The sequence below is a fragment of the Perognathus longimembris genome, chromosome 27, assembly GCF_023159225.1.
Source record: "Perognathus longimembris pacificus isolate PPM17 chromosome 27, ASM2315922v1, whole genome shotgun sequence".
In the NCBI taxonomy this organism is placed as follows: domain Eukaryota; kingdom Metazoa; phylum Chordata; class Mammalia; order Rodentia; family Heteromyidae; genus Perognathus; species Perognathus longimembris.
Window position 1 is genome coordinate 7468264 of NC_063187.1, and position 14222 is coordinate 7482485.

A 14222-nucleotide genomic window follows, 5' to 3' on the forward strand; every position below is an offset into this window, starting at 1 on the left:
GGTGCCTCCTCTACTGCTATTATTGAGTTGGGACCAATCCCATAGGAGCCTCGTCTCTCTGACCGTCGGTGGGTGTGGGAATTCCTCAAGGGAAAGGCGCTGGGGAAAACACCCCTGCGAGTTAGGGCTCTCCTCCCTTTTCACCCTTCCTTTCCACCTGGGGCAAATTCATTTTGGCTTCTAGTCTCATTCCTGCCTATCTAATCCTCTTCCTAGGCACCTATATGGCCCAGCCCGGGCCGGGGGGGTGTGTGGGGGGTGTCTCAGGCTGGGTGGTCCCCCTCAAACTCATCCAACAAGCCACCCCCTGCTCTGCCTTCCTCGGGGAGCCTCCTGAGCCCACAGGGAGACCTTCCCACCAGCCCTCCGAACCCCATCCCTGTCTTTTATACATCACCCTAGGAAGAACATCTGCCAAGCCGGAGATGAGAGAGAGAGGGAGAAAAAAGAAATCAGAACTGTAGGTGGGAAAGGAAGAGAGAGAGAACAGGAAGAAAGAAATCTGTAAGATGTGAAAGCCAAGCCGGGACTTAATCGGCTACATCGCTTTGGTTCTAGCTAGGCCTTGCTGGCAGACTCCGAAGTCTCAGATGGTGAGGTGAAGAGATCCCAGCTGTCTGTCTGGTCTGTCTGTCTTCCTTTTCCTCCTCTCTGATTGTAGGAAGGAGCAGAGTGTGGTTAAGAGTCACCGGTCTGGGCTGGGAAGGTAGCCTCGTGGTAGAGCGCTCGCCTAGCATGCATGAAGCCCTGGGTTCGAGTCCTCAGCACCACAGACACAGAAAAAGCCGGGAGCAGCGCCGCGGCTCATGTGGTAGAGTGTTATAGCTTTGAGCAAAAGCAGCTCAGGGACAGTGCTTGGGCCCTGAGTTCAAGACCCCAGGGCCTCTCCCGTTCTGACTCGTGTGTCTGGTTACACTTCCTAGCCAAGGCTGCATCATCTTTAAAAAATACACTTCTGAAGACAAAAATAAGTAACCTCAGCTGTGCCTTGCAAAGTAGCCTGCACGCCCGGTCTACAGAGGCCCTTCTATGATCCTAGCCACAGGGGTAGATGAAGAGAACTCATTCAGCTACCACCAGAAGAAAAGGCCTGATTCTCTACAAAGTTTGCTTTAAAAAAAAAACACACCCAACTTCTGGGATATTTGTCTCCCTCCGTTACTATTTCAGGAGATTTTTCCGTAGATGACTTCAAAGGGGGCAGGGTGAGGAGCGAATTCTATGCTAGCTCTGTACCAGGCGTTGGCTTGCACTTCATCTTCGTCGCCAGGTGTCTGGGTGCCAGTTACCAACACTCCATCATGGAAAGACTCCAGCCAGCCTGCCTGCTCCTTTTCTCTCTCTCTCTCTCTGGCCTCCAGCCAAGAAGCATGGGAACTTTGGTTCCTGTCTGGAGCCAAAAGGATCCGAGGAAGGCATGGAGACAGACAAGGATGGCGGCCAGGCACTCCGTGGGCTCTGTGGCTGTTTCTCCACCACCTCCACCACCACCACCACCACCACCACCACCACCCCCACCCTGGAGTCACCAGATCTGCTCCAGACCCAAATCTGGTGGTGAGCTGGGCTTCAGAACAAACACCTGACTACTGGGCCGGGCTGTCCTCAGAAGGGAGGCAGGGCAACTGGTCTACCTGCACAGAGGCCGGCTGAGCAACTGGTCTACCTGCACAGAGACCGGGCCGAGCAACTGGTCTACCTGCATACAGGCTGGCTGGTTGCCTTGATGGCTGGGCTGATCTCGTGAGGAGGAGGAACGCCCCCAGGGCCTCTGTGCACAAACAGGGCGTTTTCAAGGATCCAGAGGGCTCAGGGTGGGCACCTTGGACTTGTCAAGGAGCTGGAATCAGCCGGGTGTGGTGGCTGGCGCCTGTCATCCCAGTGACTGGGGAAGGCCGGGATCGGAGGCTGACTATTCCAAGCCAGCCTGGGGCAGGACAGCCCGTTAAGACGCTCACCTACGCTCACCTCCGATGGGCCCAGCAGGAAACCAGAAGTGGAGCTGTGGCTCCGTGTGGTAGAGCGCCAGCCTTGAGCAAAAAAAAGCTCAGTGAGTGGGAGGCCCTGGATTCGAACCTCGGTACCTGCGCGCGCATGCACTCGCGCACACAGTGTTGATCTGGAGCCCCTGGGACCATCGCTTTCCACCCTCCCCTCGCTGCCTTGAGAGAATAGGTTTCTCTCTGGCCTACTTTGAATCCTGACCGCCTCCCTGGGGGGGAGGTGGCAGAGGCCAGGTGCTCAGCCCTAGTTATTTCAGGAGGGGCGGAGCCTCCCAAAGGTGGGGTACCCTCCAGGAATACGGGGGTGTGCCCTGGAACCCAACACGGAGACTCTGGGCCTTCCTCAGTGTACCTTGCAGGGCCCTGAGGTGAGCAGCGCCCTCTATTGGGCGCCGGTGCCATGGCGTGCTGGCTCAACACAACCTGGCCGGGACGCTCAGGGGTAGAGCATTTATTTGTCTAGCAAGTGCAACGCCCTGGGTTCGATCCCCAGTACCAACAGAAGAAAAAAAGAGGCACTTGGAAAAACCAAACACAACGCAACAGGGCCAACGGACCTTGGGTTGAAACCTTAGGAGCTGTGAACCAAAACAAACCTTTCGCGTGTGTGTGTGTGTGTGTGTGTGTACTAGTACGAGGGTTTGAACTCAGGGCCTCTCACTTGCTCTGCTCACTGGCTTGGCTGGTGCTCGACCACCTGGGCCACGCCTCCAGCCGTGCTTTCAAGTTCTAAACAGCCAGGGTTGGTCATTTCTACTCCAAGGAAGAAAGAGCTACAGCACTGAACCTGGGCCATTTTATTCTCCAGGCACCTAACGCCTTGGCAGCCGGCTGGCCGGCTGACAGGCCCCCGGGCTTCCTGGGGTGCGGGCGGGGCGGGGCGGGGTGCTAGTAGTCCACCGTCTTGGGGGGCTTGGCGTCCTCGATCTCGGCGGTGAGCCAGCGGTTGGTGCGGTGGCGCCGCAGCGTCTCGATGGCCTTGAGCTCGAGCGGCGTGGGCCGGACGCCCAGCTCCTCCAGGCCCGGCAGCTCGGGCAGGATCTTGTCTGAGAGGTGAATCTGTGAGCGGAGAAAGGACCCGGGGGGGGGGGGGACGGGGACGGGGGGGACACTGAGGACGGGGAAGGACCCGGTGCACCCCGCTGCCCGTCCCCGCGCGGGGGCCGCGGGTGGAGCCGTCTGAGCGCACTCGGGGCGGGGGCAAATCGGGAAGGTGAGGGCAACTATGAGGCGCCGTTGTCTGGGCACAGAAATGAGCCGGCAGAGGAGACCGGGGGGGGGGGAGGGGGGGAACCGACAGCCAGGGGCGGAGGCGGCGGCACGAAGCAGGGGTGGCGGCCCCGCGCTTCCCGCCCCCCCAACCCCGACTCACCCGGTCCACTTTGTCCGGCGTGGTCCACGGCTCAAACGGGTTGAGTCCAAAGAACCGCGCCAGCATCCTGGAGGGGGGAGGCCGCGGGTGAGGGGCCCCCCGACCGCAGGCATCCGCCACCCTCCGGGGCGCGTCCCCCCCGACCCCCCCACCCCCCCACCCCCCGGCGCGCTCCGAGCTCGCTTACCGGTAGGCAAAGTGGGGCAGCGGGTAGGGGAGGAAGGGGCGGTGGGCCACGGCGTAGATGTACTGCACCAGGTCGAAGAGGCGGTACCGGTTCGGCCTGGCAGGGGTGGAGGGGGCGGGGGGGGGGAGACAAATCACAGGGTCGCAGGCCGTGGGTCAGAATCGAGGGAAGAAACGAAAGCCAGCCCAGCCCTGCTGCCCGTCGGCAAGGCTCTCCCCCGTCACCCCCGCTTTCCTCCCGCGAACCCGGGATCGGTTTCCGCGCCGCGTCTCATCTTCCGTGCCGGGGGACGCCCCATCGCCATGACGGGACGCGCACGGGCATCGTGGGTAATCGTGACGGCTGTGCACGACCCACTGCCAACAAGAACCTGCCTGTCTGCGTAAGAACCGAGGCCCGGCGCGCGTCCCGGCACTGGGACGACCCGGACGCACCCCGGTCGGGTATTTGGGGTGCATCTGTGCGCGCCAGACCGGGTGGGGGGCAGAGTCGGGGATCCCGGGGCTCTTCCTGGGGGTCGTCTAACCCGCCCTGGGGAAGGGCGGACGCCGTCCCTACGTTTAAACGCTAGGAAGAAGGCCCTTCGCCCAAGAGGAGGGCGAGAAGAACAAAGAAGCCGGGCGCCGGGGGGGGGGGGGGGGGGGCCCCGCCCGTCCTCCCAGCGACTCAGGAGGCTGAGAGCTGAGGACCGCGGTTCAAAGCCAGCCCGGGGGAGGAGAGTCCGAGAGACTCTTTACCTCCAATGACCCACCGGAAAACCGGAAGTGAGGCCGTGGCTCCACTGGTAGAGCGGCAGCCTTGAGCTCGAGAGCTTAGAGACGGCCCCCAGGCCCTGAGTTCAAGTCTGAGGACACACACACACACGCACACACACACACACGCACGTGCGCGCGCACTTGTGTTAGAGCAGTCAGCTTAACTCAGCACCCGGGAGATCCTAAGACCACACAGAGGCGGCAGGCGGCTGGCTCTGTGACCCATGGCCGGGAGGGGCCACGCGGGCCCCAGGCGCTCACCCCACGAAGGCGAAGGTCTGGCCCTTGGCAGACGGCTCTCTGGCGGCGTTCACGATCCCCCTGGCCACGTCCGACACCTGTGCAAACCACAGCAGGCGCTGAGGCGGCTGCGGGAGGCGCGGGGGCTGGGAGAGGCGGGGGGGGGGGGGAGCCGAGGGGAACGGGAAAGCAGGGGACCCCGATTCACCGCCCACCCGCCGCGGGGAGCTCTGCGGCCGTGTGCTGGGGGGCCGGGGTTTCTCCTACCTCGGCCTCCCCAGCTGATGGGGGGCCAAGGCGCCCCTTCACCGCCCAGCCCCCTCCCCCGCGTGGGCCGCGTCTGCTCTCGCTTCCTCACTTCTTTTGGGGGGAGCCCCAGGGGCCCCCCGGGCCCTCGGACGGCACCAATCGCGCTGCCTGAGAGCTGCTTTGGTTGTGTGGCCCTGACTGAGTCCCCCGTGTCTGTCTGTCTGTCTGTCTGTCCGGTGGGCGGCTCTGTCTGCACAGCCTGCCGCGTGCGTGAAGGCTCGCGCAGAGCTCGAGGCGGCGAGGATGCCGAGACCGAGCCACTGGGTCTCAAGGATACAGGGGTGCCGGGCACCAGCTGCTCAGGAGGCTGAGATGGGAGGACCAAGGCTGGGAGCCAGCCCGGGCAGCAAGGTCTGCGAGGCTTTTACACCCAATGAACCACCAGAAATCCAGAAGGGGGGGCTGTGGCTCAAGTGGTGCAGCACTAGCCTTGAGGGACAGCGCCCAGGTCCTGAGTTCAAACCCCAAGACTGGCACCCTCCTCCCCCCCCCCAAAATAAAACCTCAGAAGGACATGGAAGCTGAGCTGCACCAGCCCAGCCTGGCGGGGCCTTTCTACGCCCCGGCCCCGGGTACTTACATACACGGGCTGCTTCTCGGTCTTCAGGCCCAGGGACACGAGGGGCACCCCGACAAACGATCGCATGTCTGCAGGGACGAGACCAGACGCGCCGAGGGTGAGGGGGGCGGGCCGCGGGGCCACAGCTAGCCACCTCGCGACGGTGTGCGTGGTCACCAGCCACGGCCCGTTCCTGGGGGGGGGGCGGGTGGATAGGGAACAGAGAGCTGAATGGGGGTGTCGGGGGCCTCGAAAGGGGGACTGGGCAGAGGATGACCTCAGGGTCCTCAAAAATGCACCTGCGGGTGTATCCACACGAGACAGCCCTGAGTTCAAGCCCCAGGGCCAGCACGCGGGCAAAAAAGGCACATTGTACTCATAAACTGACACGACCAACTGAAAGCCCCTCTGTGCAATGACGTAATACCACCACCACCACCATCACCATCACCACCACCATCACCACCATCACCATCACCACCACCACCACCACCATCACCACCATCACCACCACCATCACCACCACCACCACCACCACCACCACCACCATCACCACCACCACCACCATCACCACCATCACCACCACCATCACCATCACCACCATCACCACCACCATCACCACCACCATCACCACCACCAACAATAATAGAGAAGCACAAAGCAGCTGCGGGAGAGAAACGTAACCCAGGAGCGTCAGAGGAGCCGGGGCTGCGGGGCTTACTTGCAAAGTGATTGAGGAATCTGTCCTCCCTTCCAAAGATGTCGGCGGGCTTTATGATGGTGGCGTCCGGAAACGCCTCCCTCACTTCCTGGTCCCCCACGGCCTGGCCAATCAAGCAGAAGGAAGACCCGCCCTGAACACTGAGCCCCGTGCTTCCGGGCCTGTGGCCACGTGATCGTTGGGAGATGGTCCAATGCCCAGAATGTCACACGCGCACACACACTCACACACGCACGCGCGCGCGCGCGCCGGAGCCCGCCGCTGACCTTACTCCTCAGGGAGCAGGCCGAGCTTCGGATGTCGGAGTTGAGGTGGGACACGTGGATGAGCCGCTCCACGCCGGCTTTTTTGGAGGCTTGTGCGATCAGTTTGGGGATCCTCACAAAGACGTTCTCAAAACTAAAGTTTCTGGGGAGGGAGGGAGGAAGGGAGGGATGAGTAAAGACGGCCAGAGGTCAAAGGTTCTCCTAACAGTGCTCGATCCCCAAGTTCAACGGTAGTGATTTAAACCCAAGCGGAAATGAAATAGCTCTTTCAGGCCTGTTCATGGCGCGCTCTCTCTCTCTCTCTCTTTTTGCCAGTCCTGGGCCTTGAACTCAGGGCCTGGGCGCTGTCCCTGAGCTTCTTTTTGCTCGAGGCCGGCGCTGGACCACCGTGGGCCACAGCGCCACTTCCGCTTTTCTGGTGGCTCACTGTAGATAAGAGTCTCACGGACTTTCCTGCCCAGGCTGGCTTTGAACCGCGATCCTCAGATCTCAGCCTCCTGAGTGGCTGGGTTGACGGGCGGGGGCCGCCGGTGCCCGGCTGGTACTGGCTCCATTGAGGATCACAAATCCCACCTACCAGACGCACTGCCACCTGAACCCACAGGACGCTGACTGGGGGGGGCTCGTGGAAGAGGTCCACGGGGTACGTGAAGAAGGTGCCCGGCGAGTGTTCGCGGGACCCCAAGACGCACGCACGCGCCCCAGGACTCACCGGGTCTCCCACTCTCTCCCCACCAGGTTGATGACCACGTTGCTGTGCTCCACCGCCCGGCGGATGGAGTCTTTCTCTCTCGAGTCCCATTCCTGGGGACAGAAGGAACCGATCGGCCGACCTGGCGAGGACACGCCCCCGTGGGGCGTGGCTCCCCGTGGCCCCGCCCCTCACCCCCACTCTCTTTATCTCGGGTTAACTAGCTGGAGTGTGGAGAGACAGAGCTCGGGCTAGAGCAGATGACAGGTTTTATACTACCGGTTCTGTGCCGGGATTTTAGGAACAGAGTGACGTATCGGAGGATACAAAGCACAGGTGAAGACACCACGTCTGTAAGTGGCGCCATGGCTAAGTGGTAGAGCGCGAAGTTACGGCTCTACGAGGAAATGGGCCATCAGAAGAAACCTTACACGTACTGCTAAGGGAAAAGAAGTCAGTCTGAAAGCCTACATCATGGAAGGTGGTGACAAGACCCGTGGTCGCCCTGTCGGGTGGGGGGTGGGGGGAGACAAGTGTCTTTTCCACACGAAGCCTTCGAGATCTGGATTTTACACATCCATCACAGCTCTATGTAGACAAGAGCTCGAGCTTTAGACCAGCAGCTAGAGGCTCCCATACTTTGCACAGCCGCTGGGGTGAGCAAACCTAGCCCGCAGCCTAGTTCTGTAAACAAAGTTTCACTGGGACACACACGTCCATTCATTCACACGGCTGCTTTCGGGACACTGGGGACCGGCTCTGTTGTTATGACAAGGACTCTTCAAATGCTACAAAGCCCAAGTCCTTTAGACTTCAGGCCCTGTACAGAAAATGCTGGCCAACTGCCAGTCTAGAGTTTTATTTAATGCCAAGACCAGAGACAAGGAACTTAAGGATGGAGGATGCCTACGGTCCGTTCTGAATAAGAATCGCTGCTTTATCACGTGACTGCTCCGTCCGAACAGTGACCCCAAGTGTGACCCACGACGGTCAGCTGCGACGCCCAATCAGGAAGTCTTACCAGAAAGAGAATCTGGCCCAGGTCACCCATGGGGCGAAGGTGCATAAGGTCGTAGGTGTCGCACCGGTAGGGGATGATGATCTGAGTTCCTATTCGGCCTAGGGAAGAACGCGTCAAAGCCAGACACACTGACGTCACGGAACATTAGAACGCATTCGGCAGTAGAGCTGCGTAAAGATTTCAATTCGGCTACGACACTATAAAGCGATACTACTGCCGGGTGCCGTTGGCTACGCTGTCATCCTAGCTCCTCAGGAGGCTGAGGTCTGAGGACAGCAGTTCTAAGCCAGCCCAGGCAGGAAAGTCCACTAAGACTCTCATCTCCAATGAATCCCAGCGAAAGCTGGAAGTGGCGCTGTGGCTCAAGTGGTAGAGTCCTGGCTTTGAGCAAAAGGAGCTCAGGGACAGCGCCCAGGTCGAGTTCAAGCCCCAAGACCAGGAGAGAAAAAAAAATTGATGTTGCTTTGAGCAAGATTAGTATTTGGCCACGCTTGTAGGTTTTTGGAGAACTTGTTCTGAAATTGAGCTCAAGGACTTGACCTTGCTCTGCCACTTGAGCCATGTCCCCAGCCCCATTCTTCCCCCAATACAGGCAAGGGGACTGTATTCTTCATGTTCCAGAGCAGACAGAAATGACCTCATTCCAAGACACTACAGCTTTGCTTTTTTTTCCCCTACCTCTTCTTTCTTACTTTGGGGGTGGTGGGTGGTGGGGGGGGAATTGGAATTGGAACTCAGGTCCTCAAGCCTTCTACCCTTTGGGCCAGGTCAGCAGTCCTGCAGTAGTGTCCAGTGAAGAGACACGTGGGTCATTCAATGGAGCAGGTGAACCCCAGGGAGGGCTTGTACTTACCCAGGTGGTTGACGACGTACCGGCCCAGGAACCCCGTGGCTCCGAACACGGTGGCCACCAGCCCGCTGACGGAGGAGCGGCCCCCTTTGCCGTGAGGGATGACGGCATGATGGAGCTGGCGACGGCGGGGCGGCCCGTGAGACGCGGAGGCGGTGACCGCAGCCAGGGCAGAACCTTAAGGCGAAACCGGAGCACACAGAACGCAGAGCAGAGCAAGGGTATGGGTTAGCTTAAAAACGCAGCCGGGGACGCGAGTCCTTCCTTTCCCTGAACACCTGGAACGTTATTTTTTGCCATCTGTACCTTAGGGAATCTAAGTAGCAAATGGTCATAATCATTACTGCCTGAGACCCCTGTGCTAGGAGGAAACGTATGGATATCCTCGGGAGTATCATGGGCCTGGAAAGAAGGTGGTATGGGGGTCATGTGATCAGGAGGAAGGAAGGACTCCCGGGGCAAGTGTCTGGAAAGCAATCTCAAGAAGGAATAAGGGGGCTGGGGACATGGCCTAGTGGTAGAGTGCTTGCCCCGTCTACATGAAGCCCTGGGTTCGATTCCCCAGCACCACATATACAGAAAACGGCCAGAAGTGGCGCTGTGGCTCAAGTGGCAGAGTGCTAGCCTTGAGCAAAAAAAGAAGCCAGGGACAGTGCTCAGGCCCTGAGTCCAAGAGGAAGGAAGGAAGGAGAGCATTCCAAACTGGGAGCTGGTGGCTCAGCACAAATGAGATCAGCGGCTTGATTTCGAAGCCAGCCCAGGCGACGTTTATCTCTTTAAAAAAATAACTTCCAGAGAGCTGGGAGTGGAGCCGTGGTTCAGGTGGTAGAGCGCCAGCCCTGAGCAAAAGCAGCAGCTCAGGGACACAGCGCCCGCCCAGGGCCCTGAGTTCAAGTCTCACAACCCCGGGCCCGAGTGCCGTTCCCTTAGCTCGAGGGGTGGGTTCCCCCCCAGTGCGATCGGTGGGGGCCTGGGGTCAGCCGGGGGTGCAACCTGCCGTTCCCAGGCCCCGGGGCCCCGGTTCCCCCCCAGTGCGATCGGTGGGGGAACCGAGGCGGCACGGGAGGCCCCGGGCCCGGACCCCGGGGTCCGCGCCGCAGCGCAGCACGACGCCCCGGAAACCGCCCTCCTCCCCGTCCTCGCCCGTCCGCCGCGGTTCCCGGTGACACCTACGTGACATTGGCCAAGCCCGGGCGACCCGGGGCTGAGCGGCGGCCGCCATCTTCTCCCACAAGCCACCGCGCCGGGCGACGCAGGGACGCCGAGGGGGCCACACTTCCGGCCGGCCGGCGCCACTGCGCCTGCGCGCCGGGGAGGGGGCGGGAGCACGGACCGGAAGGGGCGGGAGCACGGACCGGAAGGGGCGGGCTCCAGGCGGCTGAGCCGTTGAGCGGGAAGATGGAGGGCGCGCTGAGGGCCGGGGCGCGGCTCCCGCGGCTCCCGCGGCCCGGAGCGGGGCGGGATGAGCGCGTACTCGGTGGGAAAGAGCCGGGGACAGCCGGAGGCCGCGGTGAGGACGAGCCTTCCGGCGGCCGGGGAGAAGCAATGGCGGGCCCCGGGGCCGCGCGCGGGCTGGCGGCCAGGCCCGTCCGTCGTCTGGGTTCCCGGGCCGCCGCGGTGTTGCTGAGAATGTCCGACCGGGCCGCCACGGTGAGGACCAGAGGCCGGGGGAGGCCGAGAAGACAGCGGGGTGACACCCCCCCCAAGCCCTTCTAGAACATTCTCTCCGCGGGATCCCCCCCCTCCTCCCGGCCTGGCCGACCCGGGTCCTCAGCTCTGCACACCGGCCACTCCCCCCCCCAGACGACGTCCATGACCGCCTCGGCCGGCCCAGGTGGGTGCCGAGGGCCTCTCACTGGGGGGGGGGTCTAATGTTGGTTTGGGGGGGGTTGAGGGTTGTCCCCCCAACCCCACCTTTTAATGATCATGTTTCGTTTTTTAATAATTAATTCAGCGTGTTATTATAGAGGGGACGTACAGAGGGGTCCCAGTGCCACGGGTCAGGTGACGGGTACGCGTTCCTTTCCTTACACAGTGTCCTCTGTTCCCCCCCCTCCCAGTCCCTCCCTCCCTCCCCTCCTCTTCCACTCACTTCCATCCGCGTCCAGTGGGCCCCACGGCTGTGCATGTCAACCCTCCTCCCGTTCCCGTGCCCTCCCTCCCTCCCACCCCTCCCGAACACGTGCCCGGGAGTACACCCTACGTAAAGAAGGCAGGATCGTCTAAAGTAAAATAAAATAATACGAAGAGGGGGGAAAAGGTTTTCCCTTAAAAGATAGAGGGCCGAAGGGGTGAACAAGTGCAGCCGTGGTCCTCACCAAACAGGGTGTGGACAATGAGCTCTACAGCTTGTGGGTGGGAGGGAGGGAGAGGGGCAAGGGGAGGGAAGGAATGCTTGGGGGGGGGAGAATCTGAAGTGTTTGTCAGGCATTTGAACAGTTTGTTGCTCTTTCAATTTTTTTTGGAGGGGGGGGGGTGGAGATGCTAGTCCTGGGATTTGAACTCAGCGCCTGCGTGCTGTCCCTGAGCTTCTTTTTTGCTCAAGGCCAGCACTCTTACCACTTGAGTCACAGCTCTACTTCTTTTTGTTGGTTAATAATTGGAGATGAGAGTCTCCCAGCCTGGGTTGGTTTCCAAACCACAGTAATCTAGATCTCAGCCTCCTGAGTAGCCAGGGTTACAGGAGTGGAACCCCCCCCCCCCCCCACTGCAGCCAGCCTGGACAGGAAAGTGTGAGACTCTCTATTTCCAATTAACCACCAAAAAAGCGGGGAGTGGCTCTGTGGCTCCAGGCCCTGGGTTCAAGGCCCAGGACTGGCAAACCAACAGAAATGGGGAGGGGGGGAGGAAGTAGCCAGTCTCTGACTGTGTTTTCATGATTACTTTCAAGGTATTGTACAATTGCTTATAGGGTGTGTGTGTGTGTGTGCACGCACGCGCTTACACTGGTACTGGGGCTTGAACTCAAGGTCTCTTGACTTTCTTAATCAGAACTGGAGCTGTACCACTGGAGCCAAATCTGGGTTGGTTTGTTTTTTGTTTTTTCCATTTTCCTTGGAGACAAACAGTCTGGTGCATTTTCCTACCTGGGCTGGCTTTGAACTGCTATCCTGAGATCCCAGCCTCCTGACCCAGCCAGGATTTCGGGTGTGAGCCACCAGCACCCAGCTTACTGTATAGTTGCAAGGGTACTTTTTTTTTTGAGAGCACTGAAACAGATTATTCAACAAATTCCTTTCTTGTAACTGTTGTAGTTGTAACATCCTTGCCTTGCAGGGATAAATAGCACCCTGTGCTTTTACTTTAATACAGTTACTCTGAGGGTCTGTTGGCATTAAATGGGTGTGAGGGGGGATTTGTTTTCTGCAAGGTGGCAGGTGTGGGGATATGCAGTCCCAGTCAGCACTACTGAAGTGTCAAACACAGGGCCATAGAGCTGGAAAGCTCTTCGCAGCTCTCATGCTGGCCACTCAGGAGGCTGGGCTCTGAGGACTGAGGTTCAAAGCCAGCCCTGAAAGAAAAGTTCATGCGATTGAATTAACCACCAAAAAGCCATAAGTGAAGCTGTGGCTCCAGTGGTAGAGCTCTAGCCTTGAGCAGAAAAGCTAAGCAGCAGCATCTGGTCCCTGAGTTCAAGCCACAGTACTGGCGTGCGCACACACACACACACACACACGAGTCAAGTGTACAATTTTGATAAAGCAATTGAGGTCTGATCAAAGATAATCAGATGGGCTGGGGATATAGCCTAGTGGCAAGAGTGCCTGCCTCGGATACATGAGGCCCTAGGTTCGATTCCCCAGCACCACATATACAGAAAACGGCCAGAAGCGGCGCTGTGGCTCAAGTGGCAGAGTGCTAGCCTTGAGCGGGAAGAAGCCAGGGACAGTGCTCAGGCCCTGAGTCCAAGGCCCAGGACTGGCCAAAAAAAAAAAAAAAAAAGATCAGATAACTTCATGGAAAGAATTTTGTGATAAACTAGTGACTTGAATCTGTGGCCGTTTTCATCTATTATCCTTTGCCTTGATGGGGAATTCTTTTTGCTTCCTGGAAACAGTGCTTATCTTGTATAGAACCACTAATTGCAGATTATCTGCAGTAACACTGTGGAGGAGGGTAGTACCAGAGTTTGTGAACTCAGCCTTGCACTTTCTAGGCTTGCTTGCTCGGCTGGTGCTCTAGCAATTGAGCAACACCTCCAGTGCTACTTTTAGCTGATTAGTTTTTAGAGATGGCATCCCCCAGGCAGCTGTATGAGCCACCATTACCCGGCACACTGTTTAATTTTTAAGTGGTACTGGGGCTTGAACTCGGGACTTGGGAAGCAGATAGTCTACCACTTGAGCCTTCAAATAACAGTTTCAAGAGACTATACTAAGCCGGGCACTGGTGGCTCACACCTGAAATCCTCACTACTCAGGTGGCTGAGATCCAGAGGACCATGATTGGAAGCCAGCCTAGGCAAGGAAGTCCTGTCGGCTCCATGTCCAGTTAGCCAGCAAGATAACAGACTGGAGGTACGGTTCAGATGGCAGAGTACCACCTGTAAATAAGTACACCAAGCCAGAGTGTGAGGCCCTGGGTTGAAGCCCTGGTGCTTGGTGTGTGCGCGCACGTGTGTGTGTGTGTGTGTGTGTGAGAGAGAGAGAGAGAGAGAGAGAGAGAGAGAGAGAGAGAGAGAGACTATAAGGTCTTTGTCAGGCCTAGAATCAAGTGCCTGTTTTGATTTTTCAAGCTTGGTTCCTCAGTTTAAATATTGCATAGAGTGAATTAGTGCTAGTGTGCTGCTCATCTAAAGCAAAATTATAACCCCGAAGGGAGGGAGGAATGGGTGGGTAGGAGGGAGGGTGGGTGGGTGGGTGGATGGATAATTCTAACTTGACACAAAATATCCCACAAGGTTTTAGTCTGCTTCTTTTTTGTTGCTGTTTGCTGGTCCCGGGGCTTGAGCTCATCTTGCTTACTGAGCTAGAGCTCTACTGCTAGAGCCACACCTCCAGCCCAGCTTTTTGCTGATGAGTTGGAATCACGTGGACTTTTCAACCTGGGCTGGTTTTAAACCTCCATCCTTGAGACCTCAGCCTGGGGAGAGTAGCCAGTGCTACCCAGCCCAAAAGGCCTGTTTTGTGGTGTGTTTTTTTTTTTAAACAAAACAACAACAAAAAAGATAAAATGGTTATAAGTGAGATTCCAAGCTGGCTTGGACACAGCGAATTGATTTCCTGGGCTCTGAATGAGAAGCCTCTCA

General features: G+C 58.7%; 1 protein-coding gene across 1 annotated transcript; it reads right to left on the minus strand.

Moving 5' to 3' along the window:
* Positions 1–2785: 2785 nt before the first annotated feature.
* Positions 2786–10226, minus strand: Ndufa9 (NADH:ubiquinone oxidoreductase subunit A9). Its single transcript, XM_048335160.1, has 11 exons — positions 10148–10226; positions 8978–9151; positions 8125–8222; positions 7125–7216; positions 6413–6554; positions 6147–6249; positions 5447–5514; positions 4579–4655; positions 3563–3658; positions 3376–3442; positions 2786–3062 (listed from the first exon to the last, which is right to left on the minus strand). The coding sequence occupies exons 1-11, from the start codon at positions 10194–10196 to the stop codon at positions 2892–2894; spliced, it is 1137 nt and encodes a 378-aa protein (XP_048191117.1). The 5' UTR covers positions 10197–10226; the 3' UTR covers positions 2786–2891.
* Between the last annotated feature and the right edge of the window lie 3996 nt (positions 10227–14222).